This window comes from Lutra lutra, chromosome 7, assembly GCF_902655055.1.
Source record: "Lutra lutra chromosome 7, mLutLut1.2, whole genome shotgun sequence".
In the NCBI taxonomy this organism is placed as follows: domain Eukaryota; kingdom Metazoa; phylum Chordata; class Mammalia; order Carnivora; family Mustelidae; genus Lutra; species Lutra lutra.
Window position 1 is genome coordinate 30,046,142 of NC_062284.1, and position 24,541 is coordinate 30,070,682.

Here is a 24,541-nt window from a genome sequence, read left to right on the forward strand (position 1 = left end):
ATTTGGTCACAGGACCCTGAGACTTCTTGTTTACTTCGTTTTCTGTTTCTCGTATAGAGAATGTTGTATTAAGCCTAGCAAAAGAGTTACTCAAAGGTTGCCAGTCTTATTCTTCACCAGGTCTGGGTAGGCCCTTGCCAGAAAGTAAGTGGCAGGAGTTCTATTAGAATTTAAATGATTACCCACAGATACGACATTGAAGTCCTCAAGGAATGGTAGTCACTGCTCTTATTATTACTGGACGTAGAACAAGACTTTTAAATATTTAAATATTTCAAGTAAACCTGAAAAACCTCACATATAAGACTGATTTATCATTTTTGAATGGTCTTCTGATTGTTGTGTGTTTGTTTTGTTTCATTTTATCATTCCTAACAGATTTCAGCAATCCAGGAAAGTTCAGGGGAAAGTGTCAGTAAGGTTGCCTTATGTGAGGTCCCTGTGGTCTGGGGTCAGTAGTACTAAGCAAAGCACACCGGTGGTGTTGGAAGTAACAACTACCACTTATCTGTCATTTATTGGATGTTTTGTGCCAGGCCTTGCACTAAACTCTTTATTAGGATTATATCATCTAATCTAGAAAACAGCCTATGAGAGTACATGAGGTTATCCCTATTTTATTGATAAGGAAATAGAATCTTGTGTGGCTACTATGGCAGAGGTGGGATTCAAATCCAAGGAATTTGGCTCCCTACTTCATACTTTTGACTGCTGTTCCATTCTGGTTTGGGTCCTGAGCACACTGTCTTTTGCTTTAGCTTGATGTAGTTTTAGAGACCAATCTGGCAACGATCCGGGTTCTGGAAGCAATACAGAAGAAGCTTTCTCGCTTGTCTGCTGAGGAACAAGCCAAATTTCGCTTGGACAACACCCTCGGGGGCACATCGGAAGTTATTCATCGAAAAGCACTCCAGAGGATATATGCTGATAAAGCAGCTGACATCATTGATGGTCTGAGGAAGAACCCTTCCATTGCTGTCCCAATTGTCCTTAAAAGGTAACTGACTGAATGTGCCTTTTGTGCTTTAGTATGTTTCATGACCGATTCAGTGTCCCAATAGATAAAGCCCCCATTTTCTTTCCTTTTTTTTTTTTTTTTTTTAAGATTTTATTTATTTATTTGACAGAAGGAGACCCAGCAAGAGAGGGAACACAAGCAGGAGGAGTGGGAGAGGGAGAAGCAGGCTTCCTGCTGAGCAGGGAGCCTAATGCAGGGCTCGAACCAGGACCCTGGGATCATGACCTAAGCCGAAGGCAGACACTCAATGACTGAGCCACCCAGACACCCCAAGGCCCTCATTTTCAACCTGGTTACTATCCCATGAGACTTCCATTTTGCCCCAGCACTGGTTGTTGGAAATTATGTGGACCATAGGATAATGGAGCTTCTTGATGGGGTTCTGTGTAACCAGCAGTAGAGAACATACCTTGAAAGTCCATAGTGGAAAGCTGTGTGTTTAAGGGAATACTTTAAAATACAGAAAAGAACAAAGTAGAATACAACCTCCCACATTCCTGCCACTCAATACTAACCTTTGTTAACATCTTTGTTTTTTAATAAGGAAAATCACTCTTTCATCTTTGTAAAATAGATGTTTTATTTAAAAAGTCTAGCTTGCCATTTGTACCAAGAACTTTTTCATCCTGTCAAGGCTTCAGCCTGAAGTGTCGAGGGGCTCTTGTACCCACCTAAGACCAGGCATCAAGGAAGCCAGAGCTAGAGCCGATGAGCCACAGGCTCATTCAAGGCCATGGCGCTTTGAACCACACTGTGAATGCCAGCCAACAGCTGGACCATCTCTCAGTATCACCTGCAACGGTGATGATGGGATTCTTGTGTGCTGTGTGTCTCACAGCTGCCTGACTTTTATTGTCCCTCCCTAGTCTCCCGCTCAAGAGCTGGCGCAGGCTGTTCCTCTTCCTGCCATGCCAGCAGCATTTAACTTTTGGCTTTGAGATGTAGAATACTCTGCAGTTCCAGTGCTGGTTTTGATTTTACTCTCCTCGCTTTTGGAGTGTTAAGATCAGTTGTTGCCATCAGAAATTCCCAAACTGTGTGCAAAGGAGCATTACTGTGCAAGTACTCTGCTCTTGGACTTTTGCATTTACATTAGTGTAGTGAATGTTCTTAGAAGTCCTGCTGCAAAGAGATGTGCTTGTTTCAGCTGGCCAAGGAAGTGAACCCCCTTTTCAAGTGTATTCTGTGGAATGCTGAGAAATAACTATTCTAGGTAAAATTTCTGACTTTGGGACAAATTACCTCCCCAAAATAAGTCCTGGATAAGTCAGTTCCTCAGGTAACAGAGTTCAAGCCTGGGTTGAATAACAATTTGAATAAAAGTATCCAAAGTTGCCAACAATTTTGACCTGTTGTATCTTTTGACTTTTGAAATAAAGTAAGTCTGACACATTTCTCACTTCTGAACCCTTAGACAGGCACCTGGGTGGCTCAGTTGGTTAAGCATGCGCCTTCAGCTCAGGTCAAGATCCCGGGGCTCTGGGTTCGAGCCCTCCCTCTGCTCAGCTGGGAGTCTCCTTCTGCCTCTCCCTATCTCCTGCTGGTGCTTTGTCTTCACTCACTCTCCATCTCTCTCAAATAAGTAAAGAAAGTCTTTTTGAAAAATAAAATAAAAAACAAACCCTTAGAGAGTAGGTATTGTTATCCCTATTTCCTCGATAAGGAAACAGTCTAGTATGGCAGAGCGAGGATTCAAATCCAAGGACTTTAACTCTCTCCCTTAAAATTCCCACATCTGGATTCCCACGTCTTGTTGTTTCTACCCTCCCCCCACCCCCCTCCGCCCAGGTTGAAGATGAAAGAGGAAGAATGGCGAGAAGCCCAGAGAGGCTTTAACAAGGTCTGGAGAGAGCAAAATGAGAAATACTACCTGAAGTCACTGGACCACCAGGGCATCAACTTTAAACAGAATGACACCAAAGTCCTGAGGTCCAAGAGCTTGCTTAACGAGATTGAGAGCATCTATGATGAGGTGAGCTGGACGTTTTATATCCGTGAGAGGACCCAGTCTTTATGCTCAGTGTGGCTTGGACTCCTGGAAATTACCTTTGGCATACGAAAGCAAGACCCTCAGAGACATGTTGATTCTTGCTTCAGACTTGTTCCAGACTTCTCTTCCTGATTCTGTCACTGTAAACCTCACCTTTACTCCCAAGCTGCTACACTGGTTTCCCGGTTTACCATCCTGGCTTTGTCTGTGCCTCCTGCCTCCCTCTACCACTGTCCTGTTTCCCTCAAAACCGTAGCTCGTTTTCATTCACGTAGCCCCTGTCAGCTTCCCACAACTGAAACACTCATCATTAATCCCTAGATACTTTCTAATCTTTATTTAGCATACTTACCAGGAGTGTATATAGTACTGGGAGGCAGGATATAGTGATGATTAAGAAATTAATCCTGCTCTCTTGGGGCTCACAGTCATGGGGTATGGATAGAGTTATAAATACAATATGATTGAGAATTCCTAAAAGTTACATGATCTTGAATTTTTAAAAAGTGTTTTATCATGATAATGTCAAACATAGATGGAAGGGGGGAAGAGAGTGGTAGAATGAGCTCTTAAGTAACCTTCAGTAAGCATCCCTGTTCTGCCAGTTTTGTGAGATTTGTCATCTTCCGCACCCCCACCCCAGATTGGAAACCTCAAATCCTGGACCTCCTGTAGTACTCTCCATAAACACTAACATAGAATTTTCAAAGATGGTCCCAGTTTTGTCCCATTGTCCCCAGTAAGTCTTCACAGTCTAGAAAATACCAGTATCTTGGTGTCAGACCACCTCCCGCATTATCTGTATCTGTTTCTGAAGTTGCGGGTTGGAAGACGGTTGCCACTGTGGTTAGTAGTGGCATGGACTGCTGGCGTGGTCTCGTAGATCTGTTTGTTGTTGCTGGACACATGTCACATAATACTTTGCGTCTCTCTCCTGTTAGAGGCAAGAGCAGGCTACAGAAGACAATGCCGGTGTACCCGTTGGCCCACACCTCTCCCTTGCCTACGAAGACAAACAGATCCTGGAAGATGCTGCTGCTTTGATTATCCACCACGTGAAGAGGCAGACAGGCATTCAGAAGGAGGACAAGTACAAAATCAAGCAAATCATGCATCATTTCATTCCAGATCTGCTCTTTGCTCAGAGAGGTGATCTTTCGGATGTGGAGGAAGAGGAAGAAGAAGAGATGGATGTAGATGAAGCCACAGGGGCAGCTAAGAAACACAATGGTGTTGGGGGCAGTCCCCCTAAGTCCAAGCTACTGTTTAGTAACACAGCAGCTCAGAAGCTAAGGGGGATGGATGAAGTGTACAACCTCTTCTATGTTAATAACAACTGGTATATCTTCATGCGGCTGCACCAGATCCTCTGCTCGCGCCTGCTGAGGATTTGCTCCCAGGCTGAACGGCAGATTGAAGAAGAAAACCGAGAGAGAGAGTGGGAACGGGAAGTGCTAGGCATAAAACGAGACAAGAGCGACAGCCCTGCCATCCAGCTACGTCTCAAAGAACCTAGTGAGTGCTTAGACTGTTGGTTTCTGGACGATGTGAGGGGTTGGGGGACCTCAGAGCTGAATTAGGCGCGAGATTGCCGCCTTTCACACGTCAAGCATAAGCAGGCAGGCCTTATAGCCGGGGATCTGACCGGGGTTCAGATCCTAGCTCTGCAGTTGACTGGTTGTGTGACCTTCCTTCAGCTCCCCAAACCTGTGTACCTGCGAAATGGAGCTGCTCCTTAATACCTTGTAGAATTGTTGGGAGGCTTGGGCTGAGTAGGGAAGCTCCCTGTGTGGTGCTAGGATTGTAGCCATTCAGTAGCTGCTGCTGTGGCCACCTGGGGAGCTGGTGTCCCTCACCATCAGTTTCCCAAATGACAGATCCCTGGGGTATTGCAGAGTGTGTTAAAGGACAGGGTGGGGCTAGAATGTCACAGTCCATTCTGCTCCATGATGGAATACAAATTCCGAGTTATTCATGCCTCAGGCAGATGCGAATTTTCTCAGGTATGTGTGGGCAGGGCTTCTTGGCCAGTGAGGTTCATGGCTCATTCTTTAATAAATAGAAATAGTTTATGGAAAGGAGATTGGAAGTCAAGAGACGGTGTGAGACAGTGGAACAGACAGAACAAGAATGAAGATAGAGAACACAGGAGAAGGAAAAATAAATGTGGGCTGAGGAAGCCGTCATGTGCTTTATGTGATTCTCTGTTGCTGGCTTCTAGAGAACTATTCCTTTCATAAATGAGGTTTTTGAGCTGTGAGCCAGAAACTTTTTCCGTGGAGCCTTTCTTCTGTACCCTTGAAGAAATAGCCAACCTGTGGAGTGAATTATCTTTTTAAAAAATTTCTAAGCTGTTGCTGCTCTAAGAAGCCCACATGTGGCCCTAATTTTCTATCTGTTGAAGAGCTAATGACCCTGGATATTAATGTTAAAACCCTTTCTCTCGGCAATCCTAGCTTGAGAGAGACAACTTCTGGATCTCAAGAGTGGTGATAACATCTGCTTGGATAGAAATCAGAGAGCAAATAGTCTAATCCTGTCTCAATCACTGACTTAACCTGGTTTGAGGCTTATGTTGTTGGGTCTTGAGCTGTAACAGCAAGCCTCACACTGATCATAGCTCGTGGGCACAAGTCTGGCTTGTGCTCCCAGCATTATCCTGGTGTGAAAGCATCTGCCTCTCGGTAGCACAGCCCGTGCCTGTGATTTGGGTCTGAACAAGGTGAAGTTCTGTGGTGAAAGTTAAGCCAGTTGCTTTTAAACTGTATGCTCTGTTTTGCATGTCTTTGATGAGCCCATCACACTTCAGATAAATGGAGACGGACTTAGCTTTTGCTCCCCACCTGTTTTCTCTGTATAGTCTTTAAAAATGGGTAACCAGATGTCAGGGACAAAAGAGTTCTTGTAATTTTTTTTTTTTCAGTTTAGTGAACTTTTTATCAAGGTGCAACATACATATAGAAAAAGATACAGATCCAAATTGTGTACCTCAGTGAATTTTTACAAAGTGAACACACATGTGTAACCAGCCTCTGGATCAAGAACCAGTATAACCAACACCCCAGTGACCCCCTCATGCCACCATCTTGATTGCCAGCTCCAGAGATCAGTAAATCAGTCTTAAGTATAAGTTAAAGGCACAGTCCTTTTATGCTTCTTTTTGCACTCTGCGAGTTGCCAGGTGAATGTCTCTGTAACAACTGATAAGATTCTAGCTGTTGGTTGAGGTGATTCATGCGCAGCGAGCATAGATCATTTAATGTAATTTGTGAAGTACAACGTTGGGAATCCATTTTTAAACAGAAGGACTTTGACAAATGCAGGTTACTTCATTATTCATAGGGGATTTAATTTGCACTCCTATTTTTCTGTTCCTGAGGGGTTTCCCAGGGCTCCAGTGCGGTGCTGTCTGCCTTTTCTCATCTGCACTTCATGCTTCATTGAAATAGCTTTATGAGCAAGTGACCTGTGTGAGGAATGCTCTCTGCAGGCTGGGAGGGCAGGTTCTTCTTTCAGCGCCAGAGCCAACAACTTTTTGAAGAAACTTCTTCCCTGGGACATTCTGCCCTCCTGTCTGGCAGAGCCCACTGTACTATAATGAAGTGTTTCTATGGCGTGGATAGAGTGTTAGAGCCCTCATTAAAGTTGCAGTGTCACTGTCCTCTGATAGACAGCACTGGCCATTGTAGCGCCTGTCAGATGGCACTTCTGCCTACAGCTGACGCGGCGTGTGTGTTTGACTACCCAGGCTTCTTCCATCAGAGGCACCTTAGGCCAGCTCGGAGTTTGACCCTGATGTCTCTCCTGAACTCTTCATAGCAGGGTAAGGCCTTACCTCTCCCATCTCTCCCACAGTGGATGTTGACGTAGAAGATTATTACCCAGCTTTTCTGGACATGGTGCGGAGCCTGCTCGATGGCAACATAGACTCGTCGCAATACGAAGATTCGCTGAGAGAGATGTTCACCATTCACGCCTACATTGCCTTCACCATGGACAAACTAATCCAGAGCATTGTCAGACAGGTGAGGGCACGGTGGAGGCTAGGTTTGGTGAGGGAAGAGGTCCTTACCTAAAGATGGATGAGGCAAAGAGAAAAGGCAAGATTTCTCTTGGAGAAAAAAGGGCAGTTTGCTCAAGCAACGTTTATGGACGTATGGCTCTCTAGCAGAAAGGGGGAGGTTAACGTGATGTCGGATTGCTCGTGTTAACAGAGCTTCAGCCGCTAAATGGAGTCCTTGGCTCTGCTCAGTATGCCCCTCACAGTTGAAAGAGCCTAGTACTGCCTAGGTGTGCTGCCCCTCTCCTGCTGCCTACATGTAGAGCGAGCCCTGGTCCTGGCCCAGCTCTTACCTGATCACCCAGTGGGGAGCTCTCAGCGGGGAGCGCTTCCATGTCTGAGGTGTTGGTGATTCTGTGTACTATGCTCATTTAACTTTTAAAGTTCCTTCTGCGGGAATGGTTCTATACATCTTCTGTAATACTATCCCTATCTGAGGTTCCACTTGACTTAGATTCGTGGTTGGTTTTGTGGTGTGTTCCTGTGGCACCCTAGGAGCTTGTGAATATGTTCTTTACAGCTGTGATCATTTATAGCACATAGTCAGGTTTCCACTTTTGCCTTGATTTCTGAATTTCTGAAGGGATCAGAGTATGTTGTTGGTGTGTCACTTTTTTTAAAGTGAAAACTTGACAAAGAAAGTTCTTGAGTCCTCACTGCCACTATGGGGAGTAAAAACTTGTTGCTCAGTGTTTTCTTGGAGTAAAATATGGAATTCTTTGCAAGTACCCAGGCTTTTTTTTTGCCTTGATTTTGGAAGGACGCATGGCTCTGCGCCCTTTCGCAGGATCTGCTCAGAGTCAAGGAGGAACACTTTGCATAACTGAATCTTGGCATCTTCGTGAAGGTTGTCAGGTATTCAGGTTTTTTCCTGGAAGTTGAAGACGTTAAGAGGCCTTCCTGATGGAAATCATTGTGTGGATACAAACAAATCTAAATATATGGAAAATCTGGATATATGTAAAATAAAGACTCCAGTTATCGTGTGCTTCTGCATTCCAGTGTGGAAGTAAAGTCTCTCACACTGGCAACACAGCAACTTTAAAAATCCAGTAGAATTAACTTTCATAAGCTTGAGATTGGTTTCTGAAACAGTAGATATAATTATCCATTTATTAAGAGTCTCATGCTCTACCGACTGAGCTAGCCGGGCGCTGGCGTAATTATCCATTTATTAAAAGCACCTGGTTATGATTTTGAGTCAGTAATGTATAATGTCTAACCTTTTTAAGAAATAGGTTTTGTCCAGAAACCCAAATACAGTGTTGTTTTTTATGGTTTTATTTGAGAGAGAGAGCGAGCACGCGTGCACGTGTACACACGTACGCGTGTGCGTGTGGCAGGGGGCAGGGTGGGGAGGGGCAGAGGGAGAGAATCTCAAGCAGACTCCACGCTGAGTACAGAGCCTGACGTGTGGGGCTCATTCCCACAACTGTGCGATCACAACCTGAACCAGAATCAAGAGTCAGATGCTTAACTGACTGAGCCACCCAGGCGCCCCCAAATCCAGTGTTTTTAAAACATATGTTCATGCTTCTCACCTTACTCCTCAGTTGGAGGCATATTTCCTCTCATTCTCCTTATCCTGTTTGATGTTCCCCCAGAGTTCATTTCTGGCCAGAGGTAGAACATATATTTCAAGGTTAAGCCATACGTTTACCTTTTCCAGAGTACAGCTGCTGCTTGAACAGCAGGCCTTTGAACTATGCTGGTCCACTAACACTTGGATTCTTCTCAATAAGTACAGCGTAGCACTGTAAAGCATTTTCTCTTAGGATTTTCCTAATACTTTCTAGCTTTATTGTAAAAATATGGTATATGATACATATAACATACAGAATATTTGTTCATTGACTGTTTTTGCTATCAGTGAGGCTTATCGGCCACAGTATGTGACTAGTTAGGTTTGAGGCAGGTTCAAAAGTTATATGCAGATTTTCAGTTGTGTGGGAGGGTTGGTGTCCCACCCCTCATGTTATTCAAGGATCAGCTGTAGTTTAATAGAGATTTGTCTTAACACGGTAGGTGGTCTCACAGATACCTAGTACAGAACTCAGGAAATGGCCAATGTAGGGATTGTACTGGGAAGTTTTTTGGGTTTGGGGGGTTTTTTTTGTGTTTTTTTTTTTTTGCTTTTGGTTTTTTTTCTTCTCCTGCATGCCTTCTTTCTGGAAATCTGCTTCATTCTCATGCTTCTCTCTGCAGATGGACATTTGGCCATGTACTCAAGGCTTCTCCAGCCCCCTGGGGCTTTGGCTTGCCATGGCGGTGCCTCTGGCCCCAGCATTGCTTGACCTTTCTATCTAGATGCTCGTCTGTAAAAAGTCTACCAAACACATTCACTGTGTCATTTCAAATTAGCAAGAAGGAGAATCTCAGCAGCCTAGCTTGGGAGTGTGAGCTTCTCCATTTGTCCCTGATTTTATAGGGCTGCCCTTTTCAAAGATTCTAGGAGGGGCCAGATAGCCAGTCAGTGACATGGTCTATTTCAGCAAGAAGGTCTTAACCAGAAGTGTCTACGTGGTATGGACCATGCTTTAGATGTACTTTTTTTTACACTGCCTACCCCCCAACAGTGTATCTTAAGCTATTCCCTATGTTATCAGGTTATCATAGGCATTATTTTATTGGCCACCTGAGAGCCCATTGTGTGGACTAATTATAATGTAACCATCTCTAGTTGGTGGCCTTTCTACCACTGTCAGATCAGTCACCCTTCTGACCTTGTACTGTGTCCATTTATCTACAAATACACATACTTGTCATTTAAGACTTTTTTAAATGTTAAAAATAAGTAGTTGTCATAGTTACTAGCACTTCAAAAAGGATGTATCTTCCTAAAAATAGAATGGCTTAGTGGTTTTTGAGAATTTTAAAGTAAAATAGACAAATTGATATTGCAGTTAACATTTTGCTTTCTTCTTGTATGTTTTTTTATATTCTCTGGCATTTTTTTATGAGTGAAGTTTCATTTGAGGGAATTTTTATTCCACAATAGAAATATAGTCATGGGCGGCGCCTGGGTGGCTCAGTGGGTTAGAGCCTCTGCCTTCCGCTCAGGTCATGATCCCAGAGTCCTGGGATCGAGCCCCACTTCGGGCTCTCTGCTTAGCAGGGAGCCTGCTTCCCTTCCTCTCTCTCTGCCCTTCTCTCTGCCTACTTGTGATCTCTGTCAAATAAATAAATAAAATCTTTAAAAAAGAAAGAAAAATATAGTCATGACCTGTGAAAATGGAAACTCTAAATGGTTCAACTTTCTAGTCATCAGATAGTTTAAGAACAGAGTCATGGGGCGCCTGGGTGGCTCAGTTGCTTGAGCGTCTGCCTTCGGCTCAGGTCACAATCTCAGGTTCCTGGGATCGAGTCCCACATCGGGCTCCTTGTTTGGCAGAGAGCCTGCTTCTCCCTCTGCCTGCCGCTTCCCCTGCTTGTGCTCACTCTCTCTCTGACAAATAAAATTTTTAGGAAAAAGAAAAGAACAACAACATATTCTCAATAATTACCAGCAGTCAGTAGTGATTGACCTTTGTTGAAATTGAGTCAATAAACATTTACAATTTAAGTACTATATTTTTTATCTGATGTAGAAAAATAAGTAATGTATTAGAAAGAATATTGGCCTAGGGGTCAGGAAGCTTGAAATTAGTTCTAACTCTGTTCCTTCAGCTGAGAACCCCTAGGTAAGTGATTTCAGCAGCCAATTCTTGAATACCTAGTGAGTGTCAGACTTTGTACTCAGGCTGAGAATATAGAGAGGGATCTTGCTTTCATGGTTCTCCACAGACCCTGTCCTCACCTTGGCACACAGTGAGTGTTCTCATCTAAAATGGAAATTTGTCTCCTGTGTAACAGGGCACCCCCTTCAGCCTCCTTCCCAGGGTAGTTGTGTAGATCAAATGGGAATGAGAGTGAAAGCAAATTGTAAATGGTAAAGAAGCACCATAAAAACAGGAATCCATGAGAATTTTCTTTCATGTAAAATTGTTTTACAGTTCCTTAAAACTTGAAATAAGCAGCACAGTAATATGAGCTGCTTATGCTTTTGCCTTCTTTTTTTTTTTTTTTAAGATTTTATTTATTTGACAGAACACAAGTGGAGAGAGAGGAAAAGCAGGCTCCCCACTGAGCAGGGAGCTTCACATGGGACTTGATCCTAGGACCCTGGGATCATGACCTGAACCTAACAGACACGTAAGCGACTGAGCTACCTAGGTGCCCCAGTTTTGCGTTTAAATAGATAGGAAAGCTTTACTCAAGGACCAGTGATACTGTTGAAGATTTAGGCTTAGTTATTCTCCAAGAATATGAAATACTGGTTTTGTGTGCTTAATTTTCTAAAATAATCAACCAAAAAACCTTTCTGAGCTGAGTGACTGGAACTGTCAAAGGGAGAAATATTTTCTTGGTTCACTGATGACTTGTCTTTGCTTGATTCCAGCTGCAGCACATCGTGAGTGATGAGATCTGTGTGCAGGTGACTGACCTTTACCTGGCAGAAAACAATAATGGGGCCACCGGAGGCCAGCTGAACACGCAGACGTCCAGGAGTCTTTTGGAGTCAACATACCAGCGGAAGGCTGAGCAACTCATGTCAGATGAGAATTGCTTTAAGGTGAGAGTTACTCATGTACCCCAGGACCATGCTGGTGACTGTATAAGTTGTTGGAATGATCTCCATCAGAAATCAAAGCCGTATCAGGATGCTTTGATGCCGTGATGCCACTCCTGGAACTTCTTAGAGTTCCTCTGAGCTCACTGGAGGGAATGAAAAACATGGAAAAGTGGAAGTAAATTCTCCCATGGATGATCTGTTACTTTCTTATATTTTAAAAAGTTGTTATATATGATTTCTACAATTTTGTATTCTGTTCTTTTCTCTCTGAGTATTTTTAGTAGTATAATGCTTTGTAAATATTATAATGCTTTGTTTAAAAATGTTAGTACAGAAGGGCACCTGGCTGGTGCATTTGGAAGAGCATATAACTTTTGATCTCAGGGTCATGAGTTCGAGCCCCACATTAGGAGTAGAGACCACCAAAAAATTTTAAATAAATATATATGCTAATACACATAATCCATGATCCTTGTAGAAAAGATAGGAAATGCAGAGAAAAGGGGAAATCATCACCTGTAGTGTTTCCTAGAAATAATTACTGATGACACATTTGTAGACTTTTCTGTGCTTTTATTGGATTTGAAAACGAGTATACCGGGCAGAATGGTCTGTAACTTATTTAGCTCACTTAGCAACACCTGGGTCTTCATCTTTTCCTATTTTATGGAGGATTGTGACTATCTTGCTGGGCATTTAGGTTGTTCCATTTTCCACCGTTACTGCACTGTTGTTGCTAGTTAATAAAGCAAATAGTTGGGAATGACCTAGATATACAGCCCACTGTGGGAATGGTTACTAGCAGCCCATTGTGTGAATGCCAGGTGGCATATTTTGCAGCTAGTAATAGTTAATCATAAATTATAAAAATACTACATCAGGTGAAAGGAAATAAAACTATGTGTACTATGACTGCAGAGATGTAATGAACAAAACTTGTATGTATTTACATAAGAAGGGCAGGTTCCAGGGGCCCAGAATAAGGTTTGTAGTTGGCCGAGCAGAGAGAGCTAACATATCCTTATTGGGTGTGTTCTGTGTACTTGACTGGTCTGACCCCAGATTGTCCACTTGTTGTCTGCTTCTACTTTCAGCTGTTTCTGTAGTTTCTAGTCTATCACCTGCACTCTTCGCAGGACAGAGCACATTTCCTAAGCTTTTCAGGGTTGGTTTTTGTTTTTTTTTTCTTCTTCTTCTGAGTTTTAAACCTATAAATGTTTGTTAGAAGTTCAGTGTGTGTTGTTTCGTGGGGAGCAGAATTACCATCCCCAAGCACAGTGACTTAACAATGGATTACATTGCGTGGTGAAGGCCTGTGAAGGGATGGATAGACTCACCCTATGGATAAGAATAGTTTTCAGAGTAGCAGCCGGAATAGCAAAAACAAAGACTTAATAAGCAAAAAAATTATATCATGTCAGTGATCCTTTAAAATGTGCATGTGGAGAATAAAATTTGATAGGATTAACATTAAGCATAAGCAGCCCTTCAGATCCCCTGCCCAACCCTGAGTCCCAGCCTCCTCTCTATTTTGTTTCTCTGTACATTGTACACTGCTTTTTAAGAACTCAGCGACGTTTGGCTCTCCGTATCCATTCAGACCCTCTTCTGTGCCTTTACATACATACGTGTATGTATATGAAATAAATGACATTAGTATATATATTCTACATTGTGGTTTTTTCACTTAGTATGGTTTAGAATTTCTCTGTTTTGGTTTATATAGACTGAGTTCATTTTTTCAACTGCTTTGTTGTACTTAAGAGTAAAAATGTACCATAATTTAAAAATGTACCATAGGTTTAAAAACAGTCATTCCTGGGACACCCGGGTGGCTCAGTTAAGCACCTGACTCCTGATTTCAGCTCAGGTCATGATCTTGGGGTCGTGAGATTGAGTCCCATATCTGTCTCACACTCAGTGTGGAGTCTGCTTGAGATTCTCTCTCTCCCTCTGCCCTCCCCATGCTCACCCTTTTTCTCTGTCTGTCTCTTAGATAAATAAAATCTTTTAAAAAAAATCATTCCCTTCAGGATGAACATTGAAACAATTTACATTTTTTACTTTCTCATATAGTGCTATATCCTGCTGCTTGTATCCTAGTGCTTATGTTAATTGTAATCCATATGTTAGAATTTGAGGTGGGGACCAAGAAATGAAATCACTGGGTCAAAGGATGTGCGTATTTTACATTTTAAATAACTAACTAAATATATATATATTCTTTCAATTTTTTTTTTTTTTTTTTTTAAAGTAGGCTCCACACCCAATGTGGGGCATGAACTCAGGACCCTGAGATCACAAGTCACACACTCCACCAACTGAGCTGGCCAAGTATCCCTGAATGTTACATTATTTTATTTTATATTTTAAAGATTTTATTTATTTATTTGACAGAGAGAGAGAAAGTGGGGGAGGGAATACAAGGAGGGGAAGTGGGAGAGGGAGAAGCAGGCTTCCCGCTGAGCAGGGACCCCAGTGTGAGGCTCAATCCCAGGGCCCTGGGATCATGACCTGAGCCGAGGGCAGATGCTTAACAACTGAGCCACCCAGGCATCCCTGAATGTTACTTTTTTTTTTTTTTACTATTATTTTTTAAAGATTTTTATTTATTTATTTATTTGACAGAGAGAGAGAGAGAGAGATCACAAGTAGGCAGAGAGACAGGCAGAGAGAGACGGAGAAGCAGGCTCCCTGCTCAGCAGAGAGCCTGATGCAGGACCTGATCCCAGGACTCTGGGATCATGACCTGAGCCGAAGGCAGAGGCTTTACCCACTGAGCCACCCAGGCGCCCCAGAATGTTACATTTTAATGGAGAATACCATTTCACTCTCTCCAGCCACAGGCTATATATACTAGTGTACCCGTCTTGTCTTTTCTTAAAGATTTTATGTATGTATGTATTTTGAGAGAGCACATGAGTGGTGGCAAGGGCAGAGGGCGAGAGAGTTTTTTTTTCTAAGATTTATTTATTTGTCAGAGAGAGAGAGAGCGAGTGTGCACAAGCAGAGGTGAGGAGGAGAGGGAGAGGGAGAAGCAGACTCCCAGCCAAGCAGGGACCCCGGTGTGGGACTCGATCCCAGGACCCTGAGATCATGACCTGAGCCGAAGGCAGACGCCCAACCAACTGAGCCACCTAAGCATCCTGGAGAGAAATTTTTTTTTTTTAAGATTTTATTTATTTATTTGACAGATGGAGATCACAAGTAGGCAGAGAGGCAGGCAGAGAGAGGAGGAAGCAGGCTCCCCGCTGAGCAGAGAACCCAATGTGGGGCTCGATCCCAGGACCCTGGGATCATGACCCGAGCCGAAGGCAGAGGCTTTAACCCACTGAGCCACCCAGGCGCCCTCATGGAGAGAAATTCTTAAGCAGGCTCCATGCTCAGCCCAAGCCTAGTGGAGGGCTTGATCTCACAACCCTGAGATCATGACCTGAGCGAAATCGAGAGCCCAATGCTCAACTGACTGAGCCACCTAGGCTCCCCTAGGGTGCACTTCCATAAGAGCATTCATTTCCCCATCTTTAGTTAACACTGGGTTATCAAACTTCTTTATTTTGGCCATTTGGGTAGCTAGAAAACTATATTATTCTGATTCGTATTTCCCTGTTCTCTGCCATTGCCCATTTCTGCTTCCTTTTCTGTATATTGCTTATTCATATCCTTCACCCTGTGTTTGGGAGGGCTGTTTGGTTCTTTTTATGTACTTTTAAAAATAGGGTTTTCAGGGCGCCTGGGTGGCTCAGTAGGTTAGAGCCTCTGCCTTTAGCTCAGATCATGATCCCAGAGTCCTGGGATCTAGCCCCGCATCGTGCTCCTTGCTCAGCAGGGAGCCTGCTTCCTCCTCTCTCTCTGTCTGCTTCTCTGCCTACTTGTGATCTCTGTCAAATAAATAAATAAAATCTAAAAAAAAAAAAAATTAAAAAAAAAATAGGGTTTTCTCTGGGGCTCCTGGGTGGCTCAGTGGATTAAAAGCCTCTGCCTTCGGCTCAGGTCATGATCCCAGGATCCTGGGATTGAGCCCTACATCGGGCTCTAAGCTCTTGGGGGGTGCAGTTAAGTTCAGTTTTAAGTAGAGAGGAGACAGTCTTCTCAGTATCACTTTAATTTGATTTTCTTAAATTTTATTTCCTTAAGCAGTAGGATAAATCTTGACACTCTAGGTCATCCTGGATTGGGTGGGGAAAAGCAAACTCCTAGGGACAGTTTTTTCATATCTGTTTTGGAAGTAACTATATTTGTATTTATGTTGCATGTATTACGCTCTTGTCATGTTTTACATTTTACTAGCAGGTTGGAATTTTTAAAGCTTCTCTGGAAGAATACTGGGAACCAGAACTGGCTTCTGGTCCTATTTACTTACTGACTGTGTGGCCTTGAGAAGTGAGAACTCTAAATTTTTTCCTGTGTAAAATGCAGAAGGTTGAAATAGATGATTCTCAAGCCTTCTTGTAAGCTTTGATCTTCTCCATGTGATTCGGACAGAGATCTTATGTGCAGTAAGCCGTTAGGATAACAGCATTGAAAATCTTGGGATTCTGACAGGGGAAGTCACATGTGCCACCACCATTTGATAGTTCTTTTATGCAAAGCATGACTTGTTTTAGCCTCTAACCAGTGTACTGCCTTTTTTTTTTTTTTTTTAAAGATTTTATTTATTTATTTGACAGACAAAGATGACAAGTTGGCAGAGAGGCAGGCAGGGGTGGGGGAAGCAGGCTCCCCGCTGAGCTTAGACCCCCCCCCCCACTCCCAATGCGGGGCTCCATCCCCAGGACCCTGAGACCATGACCTGAGCCGAAGGCAGAGGCTCAACCCACTGAGCCACCTAGGTGCCCCGGTGTGTTGCTTTTAAATACGAATTAAAAAAAAAAAAAATCATACAAATGTTGAAACTCAGAATTTTAAGAACTTTTAATATGATTGATAACCGTTATAGCAGATAACTTTGTTAATATGTTGATGCTTTGTGTTCCTTAGGCCACAGTGTGTATGATGGCTTGGGTAGTCTTTTTATTTTATTTTATTTTATTTATTTTTAAATAATCTGTGCATCTAATGTGGGGCTCAAACTTGAAGTCCAGAGATCGACTGTCACATGCTCTACAACTGAGCCAGCCAGGTGCCCCCTTGTGTAGTAATCTTTATGGCAGTAGAATTGATTGCTGCTCTCTGTTGGGTTTGATGTTTTCCACTTCACTTTAGTTAAAGAAGTTTCTCTTTCCTTCCTCCTTTCCTTTCCTTCCCTTCTTTTTTTTCTTTCATGCTATTGGCTCAACATTTTTTGTATTAAGTTCCAGAAACGAGGGTATCAGGTAAAAAGGCATTGACATTTTATGGTTCTGGCTTTATGTCCTATTTCTTTCCACTGAACAAAGTAAGTTTGAAACACTCGTATATTGATTATTGCTCAGCTAATACAGGAGGTGTGAGACAAGAAATCATACTTTTTGCTCTAGCCTTTCATTGCGCTGGTAGGAAGATTGGACTTTGGCCTTTTTTATCACCTGCGTCCTAAACTTTGGAGCACCTGCCTCATCTCTTCAATTAGAGTGAATGGAGCTTTATAACTATTTCCTCCCAACCTCCCAACCCTTAGCAGCTAGGTTATAGTTTTGGAGGAGATGGTCTTTTGTTTACATCCTGGTTTCTTATTTGCAGCTTATGTTTATTCAGAGCCAGGGCCAGGTTCAGCTGACCATTGAGCTCCTGGACACAGAAGAGGAGAACTCGGATGACCCTGTAGAAGCAGAGGTATGGACAAGTATGTTGCAGAAACTGTGTGCTTAGAGAGCCATCCTATCCTGAGACTGCCTAGTGATGGTCTTAGAAGGTCAGGACAGCCTCAGGCCTATTACAGGTCAGAGCCTGATGCTTCAAGTACAGGCCATTCCAGCCATGTATGTATTCAGTGGAAGGGAAGGGCCGCCTCGTGGTAGGTACTTAGCGTTGATGGCCATCACCCGCCATCAGTAAAGGCATCTTTCAGGACTCTCATGGTTGGCACCTTTCCTGTTTTTCGTAAAGTATAAGAAACAACAGATGAGGTCATTGGCCAGTATCATGTCGATTTTGTGTCATGTTTACTCTTTATTGGGACTGATGAAGCCAAGAGTTCTCGGCTCCATAGAGTGGGCTGGCCTAGCAGGTAAAGTTAACGAGAGACGGAAGCCCCGTGTGTGATGTTGAGGGGCCATGGAAGGGAGATGGTTGTTCTGTGGGAATATTGGCTCCTGGTTGCCGGATCTTTTAAAAAAAATTTTTTTGAGATGCCAGAAATCCAGATTTTAATGTGAAAGATACTGATTTTCAGACATTTGCCACTGTATGTTTTATTCTTTAACAAAACCGTCTGTGGGGAAATAAAATTTGTCAGTGAGCCAGTTTCTACCCATTTACAACTTCTGGTAACTTTTAAAGTATCTTGGACAAACTTTGGGTTTTGTTCCATAACAGGAATTTAAAGCTGTATGTCAACACCAAGTAACGGCATGTCATTATGGAAAGATCTTTTTGATGTTAAAATTTAAGGGTTTCTGACAATTTAGTCCTAGAATTTGCTAGACTACCTAAGGAGGATGGAGTCTGGTGTTTGTACTCTCTCTCCACCCCCATCTTGTGTTTATAACCCTAGCGCTGGTCGGACTATGTGGAGCGATACATGAATTCTGATACTACCTCTCCCGAGCTTCGTGAGCACCTGGCACGGAAACCAGTATTTCTCCCAAGGTGAGTGAACTGAGTCACACATTAGCAGCATATACTTGCACAGGGATGAGGAACACAAAGTTAAATGACTTTCAGATCCTTGGTTTTCGCTTACTCAGTTTGTTGTTCTGTCTGCTGATCAGCAAGGACACTAATTCAAGGTTTCTATGGCTGTTCATGCATGAGCTTACCTGCAGCATGTGCCCCAAGGCATCAGAGAAGTGAGAGCTTTCAAGAATCAGCGGTAACTTTCCTGGGTTGGATAGGAGTGTGTGTCGGTCTAAATCTTGATGATTCATGAGGAATCCTCACAGGACTCAGCATGTAGTCGTACTCACAGTGATGACTCGTTATAGCGAAAGAGTACAGAGCTAAATCTGGGGATTTAGCATGGGGAAAAGGTGTGTGTGACAAAGTCACAGGAAACCCGGTGCAAGTTTCCAGGAGCCGTCTTCCATTGCAGTCACACGGGACGCTCCTAATTCCTCCAAGCAACAAATGACAGTATGTTCGAAACTCTGTCTACCAGGGAAGCTCATTAGGAGACTCAGTGCTGGGTTTTTTATTGGGTGATAGTCATGTAGGCACTGTCTGCCTAGCACGTACCAAAATTCCAGACTCCCAGAAAGAAAGCAGGTTTTCAGATGAAACCACATATTTCTGTGAACAGTTTAGGTACATTGAGCCTCTTTTAATGCTTAAGGAATGGTGGAAACTCGCAAAATCCAAGATTCCAGAACCCAGCTAAGTGACAACCTTGACAGCAGTCTTACCAAAAATAATAAGATACCGAGGAATATATGTAACTGAAGAGGTGAAAGACTGTACTCTGGAAATTATAAAACACTGATGATAAAAATTAAAGAAGACAAAGAAATGGAAATACATTCCATGGTCATGGATTGGAAGCAGAAATATTGTAATGCTTACGCTACCCAGTGCAGTCTACACATTTAATGCAATACATACCAATAAACCACCAGGATTCTTCACAAATCTAGAGCAAATAATCCTAAAATTTGTGTGGAACCACAGAAGACCCCCAGTAGCCAAATCTTGAAAAAGAAAAGCAAAGCTGGAGGCATCACAACTCTGGACTTGAAGTTATGTTATAAAGCTGTAGTAATGAAAACAGTATGGTACTGGCACAAAAGTAGACACGTAGATCAATAGAACAAAATAGAAAACCCAGTCAGAATAGAAAACTGACCACGATTTATGTGGTCAGTTAATCTTTGACAGAACAAGAAAGATTATCCAATGGGAATAAGACAGTCTCTTCAACAAATGGTGTTGGGAAAACTGGTCAGCTATATGCAAAAGAATGGAAGTGGACCACTTGTATACCATATACAAAAATAAATTCAGAATGGGTTTTAAAGACCTACATGGTGAGACCTGGAACCATAAAAATCCTAGAGCATAGGCAGTAATTTCTTTGACTTCGGCTGTAGCAACATTTTTCTAGATAAGTTTCCTGAGGCAAGGAACACATAAATTCTTGGGACTATATAAAAATAAAAAGCTCTGCACAGCAATGGAAATAATCAGCAGAGCTAAAAGGCAACTTACAGAATGGGAGAAAATCTTTTTAATTTTTAAAATTTTTTTATTAACATATAATGTATTATTAGTGTATTATTTGCCCCAGGGGTACAGGTCTGTGAATCATCAGGCTTACACACTTCACAGAACTCACCATAGCACATACCCTCCACAATGTCCATAATCCGTCCACCCTCTCCCTACCCCTGCCCAGCCGGCAACCCTCAGTTTGTTTCGTGAGATTAAGAATCTCTTATGGATTTCTCCCTCCCGATCCCATCTTGTTTCATTTTTCCTTCCCTACCCCTATAACCCCCCCGCCCTGCCTCTCAAATTCCTATATCAGAGAGATCATATGATAGTTGTCTTTCTCGGATTGACTTATTTCGCTAAGCGTAATACCCTCTAGTTCCACCCCTGTCGTCGCAAATGGCAAAATTTTATTTCTTTTGATGGCTGCATAGTATTCCAGTGTATATATATATACCACATATTCTTTATGCATTCATCTGTTGATGGATATCTAGGTTCTTTCCATAGTTTGGCTATTTTGGACATTGCTGCTATAAACATTCGGGTACACGTGCCCCTTCGGATCACTACATTTGTGTCTTTAGGGTAAATACCCAGTAGTGCAATTGCTGGGTCATGGGGTAGCTCTATTTTCAACTTTTTGAGGAACCTCCATGCTGTTTTGGGAGAAGATATTTGCCAATGATGTATCTGATAAAGAGTTAGTATCCAAAATATATAAAGTACTTACACAACTCAACACCTCCCAAAACCAAGTAATCCAATTAAAAATGGGCAGGAGGCACCTGGATGGCTCAGTATGTAAAGCGTCCGACTCTTGATTTCCGCTCAGGTCATGATCATAGGGTCATGAGATCAAGCCCTGTGTCTGGCTCCACACTCAGCAGGGAATCTCCTTTGAGATTTTCTCTCTCCTTCTGCCCTCCCCTCAACACGACACATGGGTGCACTGACTTGCTCAGTCTTCCTCTCTCTCTCAAATCTTAAAAAAAAAAAAAGGCAGAAGACATGAACAGACATTGCCGACAGGTAACATGAAAAGGTACTGAACATCACTGATCATCAGGGAAATGCAAATCCAAACTACAATAAGACATTGTCTTAACACCTGTCAGAATGGCTAACATCAAAAACAGAAGAAACATCATGCTGGCAAGGATGTGGAGAAAAAGGAACCCTCTTGCACTGTTGGTGGGAATGCAAACTGGTGCAGCCACTGTGGAAGACAGTATAGAGGTTCCTCAGAAAGTTAAAAATAGAACTACCCCATGATTCAGGAATTGCACTACTGGGAATTTACCCCATAGCATCCAAAAAGGTCAGAGGGCTACATGCACCCCTATGTTTAGAGCAGCATTATCTCTAATAGCCAAGATACTTCTGTAGCCTAAGTGTCCATCGATAGATGGATGGATAAAGAAGATGGGGTGTGACATACAATGGAATATTACTCAGCCATAAGAAGCAATGAAATCTTGGCATTTGCAACAACATGGGTGTAGGTAGAGAGTATTCTAGAGTTTATGCCAAATGAAGTAAGTCAGAGAAAAACAAGTACCATATGATATCACTCATATGTGGAATTGAAGAAACCAGCCACAGGGAAAGGAAGAGACAAACCAAGAAACAGACTCGTTTAACTATAGAGAACAAACTGATGGTCACCAGAGGTGGGGGTGGTGGTGACATAGGTGATGGGGATTAAGGAGTGCACTTGTCATGATGAGCACTGGGTGATGTCTGGAAGTGTTGAATCACTGTTTTGTATACTTGCAACTAATACAACACTGTGTAGTTAACTATACTAGAATTACATTTTTTAAAAATAATGAAGTAGAGTCTTTTGAAGATAGTAGAAAGAACCCATAAAAGATAGCAGTCTTAAGTCTGCTATATTCACTTCACAGAATTTTAAAAATGTCCTCTCTATTTATGGGCAGTGTATTGTTGGTCCTGTGAGGATGAGAATGGAGTTGCAGAAGTAGAAAAAAGGTTGTGCTGTAGTAGAGTAGCTTTCTTCCTTCCCAGAAACTCAGAATTGAAATCCCAGGTCTTAGGTTTCCAGAAAGGTATTATCCCAATACAGATGGTCCCCCACTTAGGATAGTTGGACTTAAATGATTTTTGGACTTTGCAATGATACAAAAGCAAGACACACTCACTAGAAGCCATTTTGAATTTGGAATTGGGTCTTTTCCCAGGCTAGCAATCTGTGGTGCGGTCGTCTTACAATGCTGGGCAGGGGCTGCAGCTCCCAGTCAGCCTCAGGAGCACGAGGGGCAAGAGCTGACATGCTTAGCACTGTGCTCTGTCCATCCAGCCCCTTTGTTTGCATATTCCAGTCAGTAGTCAATAAACTACATGACATATGCAGCACTTTATTATAAAATAGGCTTTGCGGTAGAGGATGTTGACCAGTAGTAGGCTAAAGTGTCTTCCGAGCACTTTGAAGTGGGCTAGCCTAGGCTGTGATGCTCATTCAGTAGGTTAGGGATAAAATGCACTTTTTTTTTTTTAAATCTTTTAAAGATTTTTATTTATTTATTTGACAGACAGAGATCACAAGTAGACAGAGAGGCAGAGGGGGGGGGGGGGAAGCAGGCTCCCTGCCGAGCAGAGAGCCCGATGCAGGGCTTAATCCCAGGACCCTGAGATCATGATCCAAGCAGAAGACAGAGGCTCAACCCACTGAGCCACCCAGCGGCCCCTATGTAGTGATTCTTGATTGTAGTTGTTACACTTTAGAGAGCCCGACTGGGGGCTCGATCCCAGGATCCTGGGATCATGACCTGAGCTGAAGGCAGAGGCTTAACCCAGTGAGCCACCCAGGTGCCCCTAAAATGCACTTTTGACTTAAAATATTTTCAACATCTCATCGGGCTGTAACCCCTAAGTCAAGGAAGATCTGTGTTGTTCTTATTATTAGACTGAGTTCTAATCAGAACATGGAGAAGGGGGGTGTGAGCCAAAAGGGTCCTGCCAGCCTCTTCATTCCTTGATCCATTTGGCAGACATTGGAGCAGCTGTTGTGTGCCAGGCCTCTCTTCAGCAAAACAGGCTTAGTCTCTAGGGTTATGGAGTAGTACAGTAAGCATACCGCGTATTTCTCACCAGGTTGGCCAAGTTTTTAAAAGATTTATAACCTGTGCTGTGGAGGGTGTGGGCTAGGAAAGCACTTTCATATTCTGTGGGGAAAATATTAATTGATACCATCATTCTGGGGCCAGGGCAATAAAAATGTATGGGAACTTTACCTTATAACTTTGGTTTCTAATAATTTGCTTTAACAGCTATTGGAGCTGAGGTTCTCAGTCTTTTTGGCCTGGAGAGCCCTTACATTTTTAGAGACTGAATATTTCAAAAAGCTTTTGTTTATGTGGTTTATATCAGGTAACACTTTTTTTGAAGATTTAATTATTTACAGGAAGGGGGAGTGCATGAACAGGGGAGGGGAATAGGGAGAGGAAGGGACTCTCCAGCAGACTCCCCGCTGAGTATGGAACCCCAGCCCTGGTCTCCAGGCTCCATCCCATGACCCTTAGTCATGACCTGAGCCAAAACCAAGTAGTCCCACACTCAACCGACTGAGCCACTCAGGCGCCCCCTTTATTGTTCATTTTTTGAAAAAATAGCTGCCAGTACTCCAGGATGGTTAGTCCGTTGTTCCTTCAGGTAAAAATAGTGACCCATTTCCCATTCGGGCAGTGCTTTGGCACACTACGGTGCCGTATGTGTAGTTCCCATTTTAACACACAGCATATTAAAAGGATGTATACTAAGGGACTAGGATTTGACAAAATATGTTTATTGCTTCATCAAGGATTTTTTTTTTTTTTTTTAAGATTTAGATTTATTTTTTTAGGGATGCCTAGGTTGCTCAGTTGGTTACACGTCTGCCTTTGGCTCAGGGTCGTGGCATCAAGTCCCGCATCAGGCTCCCTGCTCAGCAAGGGGCCTGCTTCTCCCTCTGCCTGCGGCTCCCCCTGCTTGTGCTCTCTCTCTCTCTCTGGCAAATAAGTAAATAAAGTCTTTTTTTTTTAAAAAGATTTTTTTATTTGAGAGAGAGGGCTGCAGGGAGGAGCTGAAGCAGAGGGAGAGAGAAACTTAAACAGACTCTGTGCTGATTCACCGTGAGATCATGACCTGAGCTGAAACCAAGAGTTGAACACTTAACTGACTGAGCCACCCAGGTGCCCCCATCATGTACATTCTTAAGTGAAACCAGCTTTCCTCATTTTTTTTTTTAAAGATTTTCTTAGAGACTGAATATTCCAGAAAGTTTTTAATGTGGATTATATCAGGTTACATTTTTTATTTTTTTAATTTTTTTTAAAAGATTTTATTATTTATTTATTTGACAGAGAGAGAGATCACAAGTAGGCAGAGAGGCAGGCAGAGAGAGAGGAAGGGAAGCAGGCTCCCTGCTGAGCAGAGAACCCGATGTGGGACTCGATCCCAGGACCCTGAGATCATGACCTGAGCCGAAGGCAGTGGCTTAACCCACTGAGCCACCCAGGCGCCCCAGGTTACATTTTTTAAAGATTTATTTATTCAGAGAGAGAGAGAGGGAGAGCA

At 42.8% G+C, this 24,541-nt stretch overlaps 1 protein-coding gene across 3 annotated transcripts in view; it reads left to right on the forward strand.

Annotated features, from left to right (window-relative positions):
* SIN3A (SIN3 transcription regulator family member A) overlaps window positions 1-24,541 on the forward strand; it is a 76,116-nt gene that overhangs the window by 44,603 nt on the left and 6,972 nt on the right. For all 3 annotated transcript variants that reach the window (XM_047737226.1, XM_047737228.1, XM_047737227.1), the window contains exons 13-19: window positions 759-997; window positions 2,807-2,990; window positions 3,950-4,523; window positions 6,864-7,033; window positions 11,507-11,680; window positions 17,342-17,434; window positions 18,315-18,409. In XM_047737226.1, the coding sequence (XP_047593182.1) occupies window positions 759-997; window positions 2,807-2,990; window positions 3,950-4,523; window positions 6,864-7,033; window positions 11,507-11,680; window positions 17,342-17,434; window positions 18,315-18,409 (1,529 nt within the window). The remainder of the gene's footprint in view (window positions 1-758; window positions 998-2,806; window positions 2,991-3,949; window positions 4,524-6,863; window positions 7,034-11,506; window positions 11,681-17,341; window positions 17,435-18,314; window positions 18,410-24,541) is intronic.